Source organism: Mesitornis unicolor, unplaced genomic scaffold (genome assembly GCF_000695765.1).
Source record: "Mesitornis unicolor isolate BGI_N332 unplaced genomic scaffold, ASM69576v1 scaffold51777, whole genome shotgun sequence".
NCBI lineage: Eukaryota > Metazoa > Chordata > Aves > Mesitornithiformes > Mesitornithidae > Mesitornis > Mesitornis unicolor.
In genome coordinates, this window is record NW_010199530.1 from 20,211 (window position 1) to 35,612 (window position 15,402).

The 15,402-nt window shown below is 35.0% G+C and overlaps 1 protein-coding gene across 1 annotated transcript in view; it reads left to right on the forward strand.

The window, feature by feature from the left end:
• Positions 1–11,708, forward strand: part of THSD7A (thrombospondin, type I, domain containing 7A) — a gene marked incomplete at its 5' end in the record, with an annotated part of 27,332 nt that extends 15,624 nt beyond the window's left edge. Inside the window, 6 exons of the mRNA XM_010189457.1 lie at positions 1,654–1,827; positions 2,813–2,908; positions 5,871–5,953; positions 6,290–6,500; positions 9,523–9,610; positions 11,184–11,708. Of these exons, the coding sequence (XP_010187759.1) occupies positions 1,654–1,827; positions 2,813–2,908; positions 5,871–5,953; positions 6,290–6,500; positions 9,523–9,610; positions 11,184–11,268 (737 nt within the window). The remainder of the gene's footprint in view (positions 1–1,653; positions 1,828–2,812; positions 2,909–5,870; positions 5,954–6,289; positions 6,501–9,522; positions 9,611–11,183) is intronic.
• Between the last annotated feature and the right edge of the window lie 3,694 nt (positions 11,709–15,402).

Consider the following 15,402-nt stretch of genomic DNA (forward strand, 5'->3'; position numbering starts at 1 on the left):
GTGTTGATTTACAGCAAAATATTTGCTTTAAGTGCTTAGCTCTCCTAACAGCTCTAGTAATAGTTTTAACAGTGGCTAAGAACTTGATGCCTTTTATGGGCATCTAAGGTAAGGGAGTCTTATTTTTTTGTTTAAAGGGGCTATTCCAAATGAGACTAATATTTTGATCTCTGAGAGAATATGAATTGTTTCTAGCTGTTTAACTCACTGAACTTGACATGCGCTATTATTGCCCTTGTAGACTGAATCCAAAGAAGCTGTTATAAATGATCACATCTATGACCCTCATACTGAGAAGGCTTAAGAGCCAATAGCAGCTGTTTAGTTTCCAGTAAAACCCTTCCAGTTAATTTCAAACACCTATTTGTGGAATTTGAAGTATATTGCTGCTCAGTAGAGTCATTAGTGATGTATCTTCATGAGTGGTGATTAACTCCTTCAGTTCTAATGTAGCTATCATTCCATACTAGTACTGGTTTTCTTCTCTTGCAGCTCTCCTCTTTCTCAGCATTTTTTTCCAGTACAGTAGTTATATTTTCTTGTTAGTCATGTTTATAAAAGAAAATGTTTATGAAATAAAAATATAGCTTCTTACTGCTATTTTAAAAATTTTGCTGAGCAGGAACCTGTTCTTCCACAATCTCACATTTAGCCAGCAAGAATAACTGCCCTGTGGGGATGTGCTAATGATACACTCCAACTAATGTTTCCAAAAATCACTACTTGTTTTCCTATTATGTATACATCAGTTCTTCAATTATTCATTTCTTTGCATGCTTTCCTAACATTGGCAAATAAAATTCCTTCATTAATCAGGCATCTGGTCAACACAGTACTGATTATATCTGTCATCAGTATAATGCAAGATAGCATGAATTTTTAATAGCACTTTCACTGAAATAATGAGAAGTAAGAGGTTTATTTATGAGTCTGTGCACAGTCTAGTCCCATTTTCTACTGCAGTTTTAACAAAATGGTCTCTTTGTGTTTGCCTCATATCGTCCATAAATGGTGTTTAGTCAATCATGCTAATTAATGTCATTAGTATGATTTTATTTTTCAGTTTTACACTATTAGATAGCATTCTACAAATCTCTATTATCCTAACATGAAATAGCCAGAGCAGACATTTTAATGACCTTCCTATTTCCCTCTCTTGCAAGAAATGTTCCAGCAGTTGCTTCTACTGTCTAGAGAAATTCTGCATGAGGATAAGCAGCAATTAATCTTTTTAAAACTAGTCAATGTTTTCTCTTTCTAAGATTAAAGAAGACTTGTGAACAAGATGTATAAATTTAACATAAAGCATACAGTGCGCAATACCCTAAAATTAACAAAAATCCAGACATTTGATGGAATGTTACTCAGAAATTGAAAATGAGAGTGATCTTGTGGGAATGCTACAGGAAACTACCCTGCTGTACAACAAATAGGTTTTTGTATAATCTTTTTATTACTGTATTCTACTGCACAGATATTCAGTGTGTCAAAATATTATCTTCTCTTAAGTCATGTCAAAAAGAAGAATGAAAGGAACTATAAAGAAGGAAAATTAAGAAACTAGATTTGGACTTTTTTTTTCTAAGACACATTCAGTGGAAAAAGCTCTTCACATATGATGAACATTCATCTTATAAAATTGCTGTTTGACAGGGGACTGCTATTTGAGAGAGTGGTCAGAATGGAGCCTTTGTCAGCTAACCTGTGTTAATGGTGAGGATCTTGGGTTTGGAGGGATACAAGTCCGATCTCGGGCAGTGATCGTTCAGGAATTAGAGAATCAACATCTCTGTCCAGAACAGGCCTTGGAGACAAGACCATGCAGCGGTAAGCACCGAAATACACATAAGGCCATGTTGTTCTCTAAGAACAATAGTTCTGTTTTCTTTCTGTTCATAGTATCAAATTTAGGAAAATATGGATTTGATGGATGTAGAAATACACTTAAATTTTTGTTTTCCAGATATCAGCTGTAAACAGAAAAACTCTCAAGTGCTAACTGTCATATTTTACTATATTAAACATGATCTTTGGAGAAATGGTGATATTTTTTAATAATGAAATTTCTTTTTATGACATGGAAAAAACAGTTGATTTTTCTGCTTGATAACATTAATAAAAAAGAAATCTTTAAGTTTTGATACATGATCAAATTTAGATTTTTCTCTACCCTTTGAACTGTTGTTAACCGCATGACAGTGACATTAAAAAGTCTCAGTCATGCTTACTGATGATAGTGGACAAAGTATCTAAGAACAGTCATTTCCTGTACAGGCATCTCTTGTCCATTCAGAGGCCAGACACATCAGGCAAAAAGGAATTTTATATTTGTAAGGCAGCTAAGGTGCAGAAGGACTTCATTATTTATCCCAGGCTGTAAGAGAGGTGTATAGCAGAGCTGAGATGTGAAGCCAGATGCAGCTCAGGCCACTTCACCAAGCACTGGAGCACTGACTGTAGCTCAGCGTTACCAGGAAAGGAACCTGACTCCTAAATGAGGTTTGCCCAACAGATGGGCCACAACCATTAACTACATTAGGCTTACTCCACGGGCAGTGTGTACAACCATTATAGTTAGTGTCTGGGACACATCTGGTTTATTCTCTATGTATTCAGTAAATGCAGGAGACCTTGGGGCCTCTATGTGTGCAGTGTACCCTTCTAAGTTGCTGGGTGAAGTAGGAAGGGACCTACTTAGCCATAAAAGCTGTTAAACATAATGAGTATGGTCTACTGATGGGTGTGGCTGCTGCCAGTGGTACCCTAAAATCTTGTCAACAAATTTCTTGAACAGTGAATGTTCTCTCTGTAGATGGCCAGTGCTATGAATACAAGTGGATGGCGAGCCCATGGAAGGGATCTTCTCGAACTGTGTGGTGCCAAAGATCAGATGGTTTAAATGTCACAGGTAACTACTCTTTTTATATATACACACAAAAGCCTGTAAAACAAGGGGATAATGTCTTTTCACAACAAATGGAAATATTGTTTTTTAAAAGAATCTGCTAAACACACTTGTTCCTGATGTATGAATCAATGAGCTGTTGTCTTGAATCATCACAGTTTTGTATACTAAAGATGTTATTTATCTTCCAGAATTATGCAGTATGAAATGCTAAAAGTAAACATAAATGTTATCTTCTGTACTGGACTTGGAATGCTTTACAGTGTATATTTATTTATTTTTTTTTTACCATAGCCATTTTTACACCTCTGAATTTAGGGTTTCAGATTTCAAGCCCTACATCAAGTGGAACTTCTATGTATTAAACTTCATTTCAGCGCCTATACAGAGGCAGAGAGAGATGCAAAGCTTGATGATAACATGCATATATCATATCTCTCATTAAAATAACAAAATATAAAATTCTAATAAATGTGCTAATATAAGTTTATTTCTTTACTTCAATGACATAAACCTATAGCAGGATATTTCAGTGGACAGCTGCGGGATGTAGTTACTTCTTATGTAAACCAAAGCACAAAACACCATGAATTAAGAATGACTGGGGTCTCCGAATTCAAGAAAAACTTAGTATCTTTTTATATGAGTCTATTTATCAGTATTAGGGATTAATTTAAGATAAGAGTTATTCATTTTTTATTTAAATAATTTTTGTATTGGCCCAGGTGATAGTAACAGAATCTTAGAGATTGTAAGCACATCCTCAATGCCTGACAGGTCAGTCACAGGAGGGGAGCTCTAATTCATGGACTGCAAATACAATACTTCTTAATGATGGAATCCACCACTACTGTCTGTTGAAACAGTAGAAATGAAATATCTGTATTATTTTTACAAAGCTTTGAATTAATACTTGATAGCCCAAAGTCTCTTTTGCAAGTGTCACCTTGTGCTGTAAGAATATTAAAATGCATCATCTTCACTACAAATGCAATAGGGCATTATTTATGCACCTTGATTGCTTCCTGCCTAACTAAGATGCTTGGATGGTAAGTAAAACTCTAAGTAAGAATTCTTATTGAGATTAATATATTATCTATTAAAGGTCTTACAGGATTATAAAATAAATAGCATCTTGACCATTATGGCTCTGAGATATTAAAATCAGAATATATTAATAAATTAGTCAGTCACATAAATAAGATTGTTCTGATGTGATTGAATACAGTGATGTGATAAATTCCAGGAAGGACAAGTGTACGAATCTGTGTTGTTGACAGATTTTTCATGACAGGACCTTCTAGACAGACTAACCTCGGACCTATATTGTATCTGTTTTTTCAAAATTTGTTTGTATGTGGTTTTAAATCTATAGTAACTTTCTGATTTGAAATGAAGACTAAATTCCACACAATGTAATCACCAGTTTCCATGCAAAGCAAGCTATATTTTTAATAGTTCTTGATAGTTTTTAAACAAAGCACTTAAGTCTAATGTTCTCCGAGAACTTCTCTGCATGACACATACAGTAATGAATCAGGTTGTAATTTACATTTGAATGTTTATTTGAAAGTGGTTTGTGTAAACTACACTATTTAAGAGCTCAAACTGCATATACAAAATTGATTTAAATGACAATTACCTATTTTGATCTAGAATCAACCCATATTTCTCATTACTGTGTTTCTTTCCTGCCTTATTTCTGCAATTTGACTCTAACATAGTGTATTTTAATTCAGGCATTATTAATTTTTTTTGAGTCCTGTTGGTATTTTAAGGCCTTTATTTACTTACTTGCATGCTATTATTGTGCTGAATAGTTGTTTTTTACTTGAAGGTGTTGTTTCCCGTGGGCGATGAGGCAACTCTTTCCTTCTGCAGCTTCCTTGGATGACTGATATTTTATTACATAGATTCCCACAGGCATGTGATTTGTATGCTAGGATGTATGATTTTTCTTTTTGGGAGTGGGAAAAAACTTATGGCAACAGCAGGGTTTTCTTTGTTCTTCATCAGCCATCCCATTAACACTTGGATCTATGTAACCACATCTAACTGCATCTGCTATGGCCATGACCAACCTCAGCTATCAGGATTTCATAATCATCTCACACCAGTATAAAATAGTTACTAATTTGAGAGATGCAAGATAAGTCATCCTGTAGCAGTATAACTTTTAGACTACATGATGCATATCATGTAGAAGAAAACCCAGATAAATTCAAACTGATTCTAAATGTCTTTTAAAGTGATTCTGGCTGAAATGATAGTGAAAGCCTGATTTCATGTGTTGGTCCATAACAATAACTGCACTGTACATGAAGCTGTAGGACTGTATAAAAAGACTGAAACCCGCTATATCATCAGTATCATAGCATTCAGTAAGTGCTTTTCTGGTAATCTTCTTTCCTTCTGAAAAATCTGTCTTAGACTAGCATGAAGTGTGGCTTCATAAGAGGCAAAGCTATAGCATGTGTAAAAGTTACTATGGAGGAGCAGCAGAAAACAGGTCTCTGTTCATAAACTGGATAAGTAGTTTGTTTTCAGTTTAATAGGCAAAGTTATAAATAAAAAAAATACACTTTCTTTTCTCTGTGGCCTCAGTTTTAATACATAAGTCATAAGGAGAGCCCTAGAGAACCAAAATCTGTTCTCTGAAGCACAACAAAACATTTAAACTCTTTTGAGCAATCCACCAAAGGAACAAAGGGGAAAAAAAGTTTCACTTGCCAAATATTAGTTCCCTAAAATGCATGTGAATGCAAATACATGTACTGTATCCTTTCTCTACCTATAAGGAAATACTTGACACCAGTTATCCTTCACCTTGGAATAAGAGAAGGACTCTTAAATTCAAATTAGCAATGAAATTAAAATTCATGACATACTGTAGTGAGTAATGACATCAGTAATTTCATCAGTGGTGAAGTATTACCATGTCAAAATATGATTTTCTGTCCTACAGGGGGCTGTTTAGTGATGCGCCAACCAGATGCTGACAGGTCATGTAACCCACCGTGCAGTCAACCCCATGCTTACTGCAGTGAGGTATGTGCTACTGCATTGGAGCATAAAATGCCCCTGTGAGGGCTTCCCACTCATCTCTCTGCATTACAAAGATTATGCCAACAAAAAGTACTTTCAGAGATTTTGCTAACCATTAATTTGTTAAAATCAACCTCAGACCATTTTATACCTTTTGATTAAAGTTTGAATAGTCTCTGTTGATTTGATATGAACCTGCCTAAAAATATATGAAGAGGTACTCTCCAGGCTAGCACAGATCAAAACTGTCCTCTTCCAGTCAGCCATGTTGTTATGCTTTACAGCTCACAGAAAACTGTGTTTTTCTGCTACACAGTGTAAAACACTTGTTCCCCACAGACTAGAACATGCAGTTGTGAAGATGGATACACTGAAGTTATGTCCTCTGATGGCACACTCGAACAGTGCACTCTCATACCAGTGGTGGTGATCCCCACCATGGAGGACAAGAAGGGAGATGTGAAAACCAGTCGAGCTGTGAACCCTACCCAGCCCTCCAGTAACCAGTCAGGACGAGGAAGGACCTGGTTTCTACAGCCTTTTGGGCCAGGTGAAGTCATGCAATGAGCAGTTCTTAATGCTAAGTACTGCTGCAGGATCTGACATTTATATTTTTGTGATGCTGAGGAAGAAAATAAAAACCCTTAAGTCTTCATTTAAGAAGACAGCCATCTGCACTGACTGAAAATAATGGAAGAGACATAAGCAAACCCCTAGCCTTCTCAGCTACTCCATCAGTGTATTCAAGGAAATCTTGTATTGCAGAAGATTTCCTTTTAATTCCTTCTACCTGTTAAAATTCACAGAAGCTATTTGAAATGTGACTTTAGAAGGGACATGGCTGCAAAGTTGCAAGCCAGGATATTAGGTTATGCTGTCTCAACCAATAATAATGCTAACAGAGGAGTGAAAAGGTAGCACCGAATACTGCAGAGGGTAAGGGCTGCCTAAAATTTGCAGCTGTAGTGTAAGTTGTAGGAAAACAATCAGTATAGATACGTTAATGCCTTTCTTCCATATCCATATATAAACTAATTCCTGTTAAAGAGCTAACCATATCATTGATATTTAGCATAGACATGCTCTAAGTCTCTATAGGCAATATTTGCTTTTATGATGAACCACGTTCTTTAGAGCTGAGCAAGGACTTATGTGCAAGAATGTCAGGAAATATATTGTAAGACAATTATCCCATCAAAAATGCTTTATGGAGTCCATCATATAAACAGATTTCAGTAAATATTTCCTAGTACTATTAAGCATTGAGATAAACAAAACTTTAAGTAACAGATTACTTTCACATAAAGAGATATGATGTTTGCCCAAAATTTTAATTATATTAAGAGAGCAATTGGTTATCTTAAGTGTTTTTTAAATCACATAGAGCTAAATATTCTAACACAACTGTGTATTAGTGTTCATTTCTTTCTAAACCTTTAATGAATGTTTCATGCTATGAATCTGAAAATTGAAAATAATATCTTTACATGCATAATCTGTAAAATGCTGCAAATTGAGAACTTCAAATTCTAAGAATTCTAAGTATTGCAATACTTCTAATAAGCAGATTAAATCACATTCAGGTTAGAAATACTTGTTAAATCCCACTTGTTCTACTAGTATTTATGGTTATTTGTACTTGGATACTATATTTTATACTTGCAATAAAATTATCTTTACTCAAATTAGTTAATACTTTAATCCACAATAAATAAATAAATAAAAAGAAAACTAAGCTTTTCTGGTCCTCCTTTAAAAAAAATAGAATCTTACCAATGATGTTATCTTTTAATCATTCTAGCTAACTCCACTTGAAAATGCCAGAAGGTGGGTTCTAGCAGACAGAGTGCTGAAAATAAGCAAAAGTCAGACAGTCACCTTTCAACTATTTAGGAATGTGGGTGCTCATGTGAGCTCAGACATGGTTTTTGGAGCAAGGAGCAGTGGAGAGATTTCATGAAAACTCAACAATTTCCCAGTAACTCAAGTTAGGAAGGAAACAGCTCAGCTCAGATAATAACAATGGTATTTGAGAGAACTAATATTTTATCCGCTAAAGGTATGAGCAAATGTGAAAGCAAGTGAACATTTTGCACTTCAGATGAGATTTATGCTTGATTGTTCTAATTCCAGGACTGGGAAAAAGAAACTTAAAAAAATTATATTGCAGTTCCAGAAATACTAAAACTATCCTCCTCAAGTGTCTGTGCTGATGTATTACCCAAACCAGAAGAGTTTGGGATGTCAATTCCCTGATATACTTAGAAATAATCTGTCCAGGGGGAATTCAGAAAGCCTGAGTTAGATTCCTGTAGTTGCATGATAGGAATGACTGCATTAACGGAGTTCTCTGCTTTGACAAAAATAAATAAATCCATACACAAGGTAATGCCAGTCTTGTCTTTCAAGGAAATAATACTATTTTAAAACAAGCAAATCCAAAACAACCTGAAAACCCTTCCATTTGCCAATGTAAATAAGCAGAGAGAAGAAACTAACCTCTTTCCAGTACTGAAGCCTGAATTCCTCTCATTTGTATTATTATATCAATCATTGGCTATGTAAGTTCCAATCTACTGTTCAATTCATCTTTAATGGATCAATTATTTCAGTTATATCAGTTATTGTCAGTTATAATGTTTCATTAGATTCATTAATGTAATGAAGCTAGAATGTTTTTCTATTGGTTAGCCTTGAAAAAGTTGTTCACAGGACTGCAAGACTTTGCATTTCTAGAGAAAACGAAGCCTGAATTTAACTGCAGAGTAATAGAGAGCACTACTGTGAATCTAAGTGAAGTCAGTCTGACTAATTTTTTGCTATTAATACATTGTAGAAGCATCAACTGCATTGATACCTTTTTGTTCTACATAGGTATCAGGAAGTAATAAAGATTTGGTCAGAACAATTTTAGCTGCATTTGCTTACATTGAGAATATACACGACTTCATAAAATAAAAATTTTGTCACTTGTAAATGAAATAATTCTTATTTTTATGGAATTTTCACTGTCAAGGAGGTGCAACAAGGCCAGCTAACCTCCTGTAAAAGTATCAGGGGAATAAATTGATTAATTATTATTTTATGCAGTAGTGAAAGTTATGTCTATGCAGTTAAGGTATAGATGTGGTAAAACATGCTAAAGGTATTTACAAATATAAAATTAAATAGCAACAAGAATTAAAATAACAGGCAGATTGATTTACCAGAGCTAGAATGGAAAATGATGCTAACAGCATAAATGAGTCCCAGGCTGATAAGCTGCCATGTGATCACACCGAAGGACTGCGCACTACCAGCAGGCCCAGAGGCTGGGTTTCTGGGGGTCTCACTTTCTGCCTCTGTCCCACATCTCGGCTCCATTTGGATTATCCAGACTTTGGCTGAAAAGCAGAACAGAAGTGCACAGAGAAGTTATTGCTCAGTTGTTTTAATAGTATTTACTCTTATTAAGCTGTAATTGTTAGTGAAGGCATTTGTTTTGGATTATAAAAGTATTTCTATGCTATATCAGAACTAATAATTCAACAAGACTAACTCAGACACTACTGACTAACATTCATTCCTTTTAGATGGGAGGCTGAAGACCTGGGTTTATGGTGTAGCTGCTGGTGCATTTGTTTTACTCATCTTTATTGTTTCTATGATCTATCTAGCCTGGTGAGTTCTTTAATTATTTACAAACAAGCAGTCCCACACATACTGTAATGCAAGCATTTACATTTGCCGCTGTAGAAACTGCAGTCTCTGCTGTGAACTGAAGTGTTTAATTTTCCACATCCTTTTGTCCAAGCTCAGGTTAGTGGACTCTCCTTGTAGTCTAGATGACGGATAAATACATGCTTTCCTTAGATTAGAAGAACTTCTTACAAATATGGGGTAGCTTAGCATATAGTTTAATTTTGCTCAGTTTATAGCTGTTAAGAATGTACCGTATCCATGAGAATTTCATTGTGTCTGTATCACAAAATGCAGAGAGAAATAGCAAGAACGATATATAGTAATCAGACAAATTTGATATTTGGCAGAATATAGAGATACACAACTAGAAACAGTCTGAAAACTTTCTCATATGTTTTTCATACATGAAATAATATTTTGTTGAAAAATCTTAGTGCATGTGAAAGCAAAGACTTTTTTGGCAAGAATAAGTTACCTTCGTGAATGCACTCCCTGAGGTTTTCTAGGTCCTGTTTGGAATTTCTGATCCAAATGACTATGCAGGGGGAAGGTAAGGGAAGTGTGGTCATACACATCAGGCTCTTGGTTGTACTGCATCTGTTGGTATTTGAAGGGCTTCTAGATTTGTTTGCTTTTTTAGTAAACCTTCCCCAAAATCTCACTTCTGTCTAAGTAAGGGAAAAAAAATCTTTTATTTTCTGAGGAAAAGAAAATCCATTAGCATACAACTCCACTGCAGATTCTTCAGACTGGAATCTGTGGCCACTGCAAGCCACTGTAACAACTGGTTTGGTAGCAAAGATTTAGATTTGGGCAGCTGAAGTGACATAGCTGAGGTAAGGTTTTGGACAAGGCTGAGGATGTACAGGCCTGATTTAAAGAAATGCTGATATTACACTCTAAAAGAAAACAAGTACTAAAGCATGCATAAATATCCATTTTTCTTTGGCTTGGTAATTTTTTAAAACTATATCAAATGGATTGGAAATACTGCTGGATTAAAATCTAATTCATGGCTAGACAGGGAATGGTTATGGCTAACAACCATATCCCTGCTATTTATGGCTGGTTTGATTATAACATCTAGAATGAACTGTAGTCATTCCAGTAAGTGTAATAACACAGAACTAATCAAAAGATGGAACTTTCCTGTGGAAACCCTTAATGTGTCAAGAGAGGTTTAAAATTTGAGTCATATAATTTAAAAGAACCTGATTGTGGCTTTGCTACATGACCAAATATGGCACTGCAGGCTCTGGGTTCTTCTCAGTGCTGACTGATCTTGCAGGAGTACCTGCCAAGGATTTCATCAAGTCACATCAGCGCCGTAACTGCCTGTTTCTGAACAACTGAGCTCCGAATTAGTTGTTGCTTTGGGTTGATAAAGAGCTAAATGCTTATCCAAGTGAAAGTTTTAGGGTTATAGCTTTTACAAATGAACAACCAAGTGCATTGTCTTAAAACAGCACACTCATCTTTCATTTAAGACTGAAATCCATCTTTGTATGTTACTACTTTCTTGGTGTATTTACAAATTATCTTATTGTTTCAGCAAAAAGCCAAAGAAGCCCCAGAGAAGGCAGAACAACCGACTGAAACCTTTAACCTTGGCTTACGATGGAGATGCAGATATGTAAAAAATAACTTCTCGTGGTGACAAATGGAGTCTAAATTAATGGATTGAAATAAGAAGGTATCCAAAGCCACAGGGATTTTCTATGGAGTGGATTAAATGTTTTGACTTTTTCTTTTTTTTTGTAACTGCGCCATAGATAAAGAAGGATGGATGTCAAGGTATTATTGCTTTACTTTAGACCATCAGCACTAAGGAATCTGGCAGACTTACTTTAATAGACACTGCAGTTGGAGATTTGTGGTCTTTCCTCAATCTTACAAACTATAAACACCACTTCAGTCTCCAGAATACTGTAGCTGACATAGCATTAACAGTTGGAAGCCCCTGCACCATTAACCAAGTATAATCAGTACGCATGAAGAGTTTGTACCAACCTGTCTATGACTCTTTATATTCAAGCATAACATATATATGCAGTTGAACCATATGTATTACTCTATCAGATTATATACTTGTTAAAGAGCATTTTAGTGCTTAGTATAATATTAACTTTTATTTGGGATTAACCCACTGAGCAAGTTCAACAGTTTGCCAGTTGTTGATAACTTGTGTTTAACTGCATTTCAGAGGGCAATGACTCACTTGCAAAACTTCTGTCCTGTTATCACTCCAAAGTGTAAAGGCCTCATATGTACATCCAGAAAGGAGGCATTCTCAGATTCAGTATTTTCTAGCAGTTGCTTTCTGGAAAAAAAACAAAAACAACCATTGTAAATGTTACAATACGTTTCTACTTTCTCTAACTCAAACTGTTGCCTGCATCATTTTTGCTACATGTAAGGCAAATTTTTGCACTATATTAGTGCAGCATGAAATGCACTTAACTAGTATTGCCATAGAAATTGCCTCTTTTCAGAAAGGATTATGATGTATCTTGTGCAAGGAGTGTCAAGTAGACCAGTCTTGAATCCTGAAGAGAGTAGCATTCGGTTTGGACTGCGACTGGATGGAATCGGCTAATGATGTGTACTGTACACACCGTTCCTTGTCACAGCGGCCATTTGTAGTCTATATCATGGCAGTAATACAAGTGTCTAGTTTCTTGCCCCATCTACCTATACTGGTATAGATTGTCCTGCTGGTTTCTAATTGTACTTTGAAGGCTGTTTATGACTAGATTTTTATATTTGTTAACTTTGTTAGAAAAAAAAAAAGAAAAAGAAAAGTGGTTGCCCTGTAATCTTGAGTGACATATTTACTGTCTAAAAAGCTATTTTTTTGTTCAACTAAAATAAAATTGTTTTGCTTTTTGTTTTCCTTCTTTTAGTGAGAGTGTTTTCACTGTTGCTAACAGTGCAATACTCAGAGCCCTTTTGTTTTTTTCTAATTAGGATAATTGGATAGACTATTTTAATTATTCAGTTAAACTCTTGAGTGTACTGGCAAGTAAACAATAAGATCAATATTTCTGCCATTTTAATACTCATGACTTAAAAAAACTCTGGCAGTATAAAAACTCACTGTTAACCTCTTCCATGCTTACGGCTTTTCAGTGTTACACTTCCGACATGAAGCTCATTGACTTGCCACTGTACCTACATGCCTGTTACAGATGTGATTCGTGACCTGAGAAGAGTTATTCTCATCAAATGGCTTCTATGTGTAGCCTGATCATATATGTGACTGTGCCACTACTAAGCAATACAAAACTTTATCAGGCAACCTCTCAAAAATAATTGTTATATAAAGTTCAATATTAGGTTCTCAGGTCTTTTTTATAACCTAAACCATTTCTGCCTACTCATCACTCTATTTACTCAAGAAGCACCAGTTTTTGCACACTGAAGAAAGCTGTAGCTTTGCAAACTTTGGCCCAGATCTGTTGAAATCAATGACAAGACTCTCATGGACATCAATGGGTAACATCAGTCCTTAGAAATACCTACTTTTGTTCCATGTAGAATAATTCTTGGAAGTAATGTCCAATTTGTGAATGTTCAAGAGAGATTACGGTCCTGCTTTAACTTAAATAACTTATATTACCAATGTTATGTTAATGCATCAAGAAAATTACCTTCCTCCCACTGCATAAGTATTCCCCAAGTGGGAATGATGAGCAGAGAGGAACAATAGTAACAATCTTTTGTACAGGTTTAATTTCTCATTTCATACCTTGATCCAGCTGCAGCTGGTGAAGTGCCATGGCCCAAAGCCACAGCAGTGGCTCATTCATATGCGTGTTGCAGGACTGGGAGCTTCAGTCTTACATAATTTTGTAAAGGTCCATAGAGGAGAAAACCAAACCAAAATAAACAAATCTTGATGATTTTAATTTCTTCAGCATTCTTGAGTAGAAAACTAGAAAAACCTAGTTGATTTCAATTTTGTCAGATACATGAAAAGTAAATAACATAGAAAAGTTATAAAGTGTTAAAGAATGATAACTATCGTGTGGAGACATAACACTTAACAATGATTTCTGTACTTTAAAAAAGTCTGATTCTGTATTGTCAAATAGTATTGGACCAATACAGAATTGAGGGAACAGGGTTTCTTTCATTGGCAACGAGTCATCTTTACTTATACTGGCTGGTCTTAGCAGGAGCTGTTTCCTAGTTCTTGCCTTGAAGATTTTTATGTCTAAATCTAGGAATTTAGTAACTTGAAGCTAAAAGTATGCCATCTCCTTTTTCTCATTATGTAAAATGGACAAACGAAGAAAGAGATCAGAGGTTTTTTAAGTATGTTTGGCCTTTGAAATCCATACAAGTATTTTAGTACACGTTACATTTTATATCTGGTCAGTGAATTTTGCTGGTGCAAATCTGCATCATACTAGTGCTGCATTTAAAAACTACAGTGCATTTTTATTATTATTTTTTTTTACAAAGAAAGTGCACAGAAATTTGAAGCCAGAATGGCTTCCTTTGTTATCAAGAAAAAAATATTATTCTGTAAGGAGGGCTGAAATTGTATGCAGAGCTATAAGTTGCAAAAATGATTAAGCCCTTTAGCATTGAAACAGAAATAAGTAATAGGTGAATTATCAGTTTAGAATGAAAAGCAATTTGCTCTAAAAAATCAGAGTGCTTCTACAAATCCAGTGCCTAAAGCAGCCACTACTGTAGATTGTTAGTTTGTGAAAGTAATGTTTCCAGTGATCAACTAATCCATTCAGAAAATAGCAAAGTAGACATTTTCCTGTTGATGTGGTGGTTTGTATTTTCCTTTTTAAGTCTGTAGTTTCTAGATTACTGTGTCTGCTTGGAGTCCTGGAGCAGTTTCTTTTTGAAGCTTTGATGCAAATGCACAAGCTTGTTTATATTTGGTATAAAGCATCAATTTTGAGACTCCCTTCCTCCTGACAAAATGTAATAAAGTTTGTTTTTCAATATTACAATCTGAAGAGACAAATTTAAAATCTCTGTGTATAAATCACTGTAAAACATACCTTGAATGAAATGGAAATCTGTCTTTTTACCTTTATGAAAATTGTGCTCACCCAAAGTTAAGAGTTTATTTTGCCTAACTTAATTTACTTGAATATTTATTTTGTAGAACAAGGAGGCAGCTGTCTGAGGAATGTTTACCTTTTTTTGTTAATGTTAATTTGTAAATTGTGTAATGCATTTTTATTTTTTAAATTATATTTCTTTTTTAATGCACAAAATGTTTACGTACAACTACTGCAAATTTGTGTATATTGTCACTAAGCTTTATTCAGTTAATACAGATCATGTGAAAATGTAACAAGTCTTACATTTTCGTCTGGGTTATTTTTACATAACTAATGTATTGCTGACAATAAATATAAACACAAAATCAATTAATGTCTTTTTTTAAATAGATGTAGTATACCATGCTGGGATGGAGTAACAATAAAAACCAGATCCCTAAAATGTGATCACCTTTAATGTGATCCTTGTTGACACAGATGTTTAAAATGCATCTTTAATTGATCAATACATAGCCGATAAATATCTAATAAATCAATGGTATTTTACATATTCTTCCTTAATTGCCATTTCTAGGTCAGAAAAACCAACTCTTTTGTGGAGAATAAAGGGTGGATCAAAATCTCACTCTGGGGCATCTATTCATTTCAGTGAAGCTGAATCTGTCCCTGTCCCTATATAAGAGGAAACAGGGAGGAAAATCCCCATCCTCCCAACTAAACAAACATGCCCAATGCAAT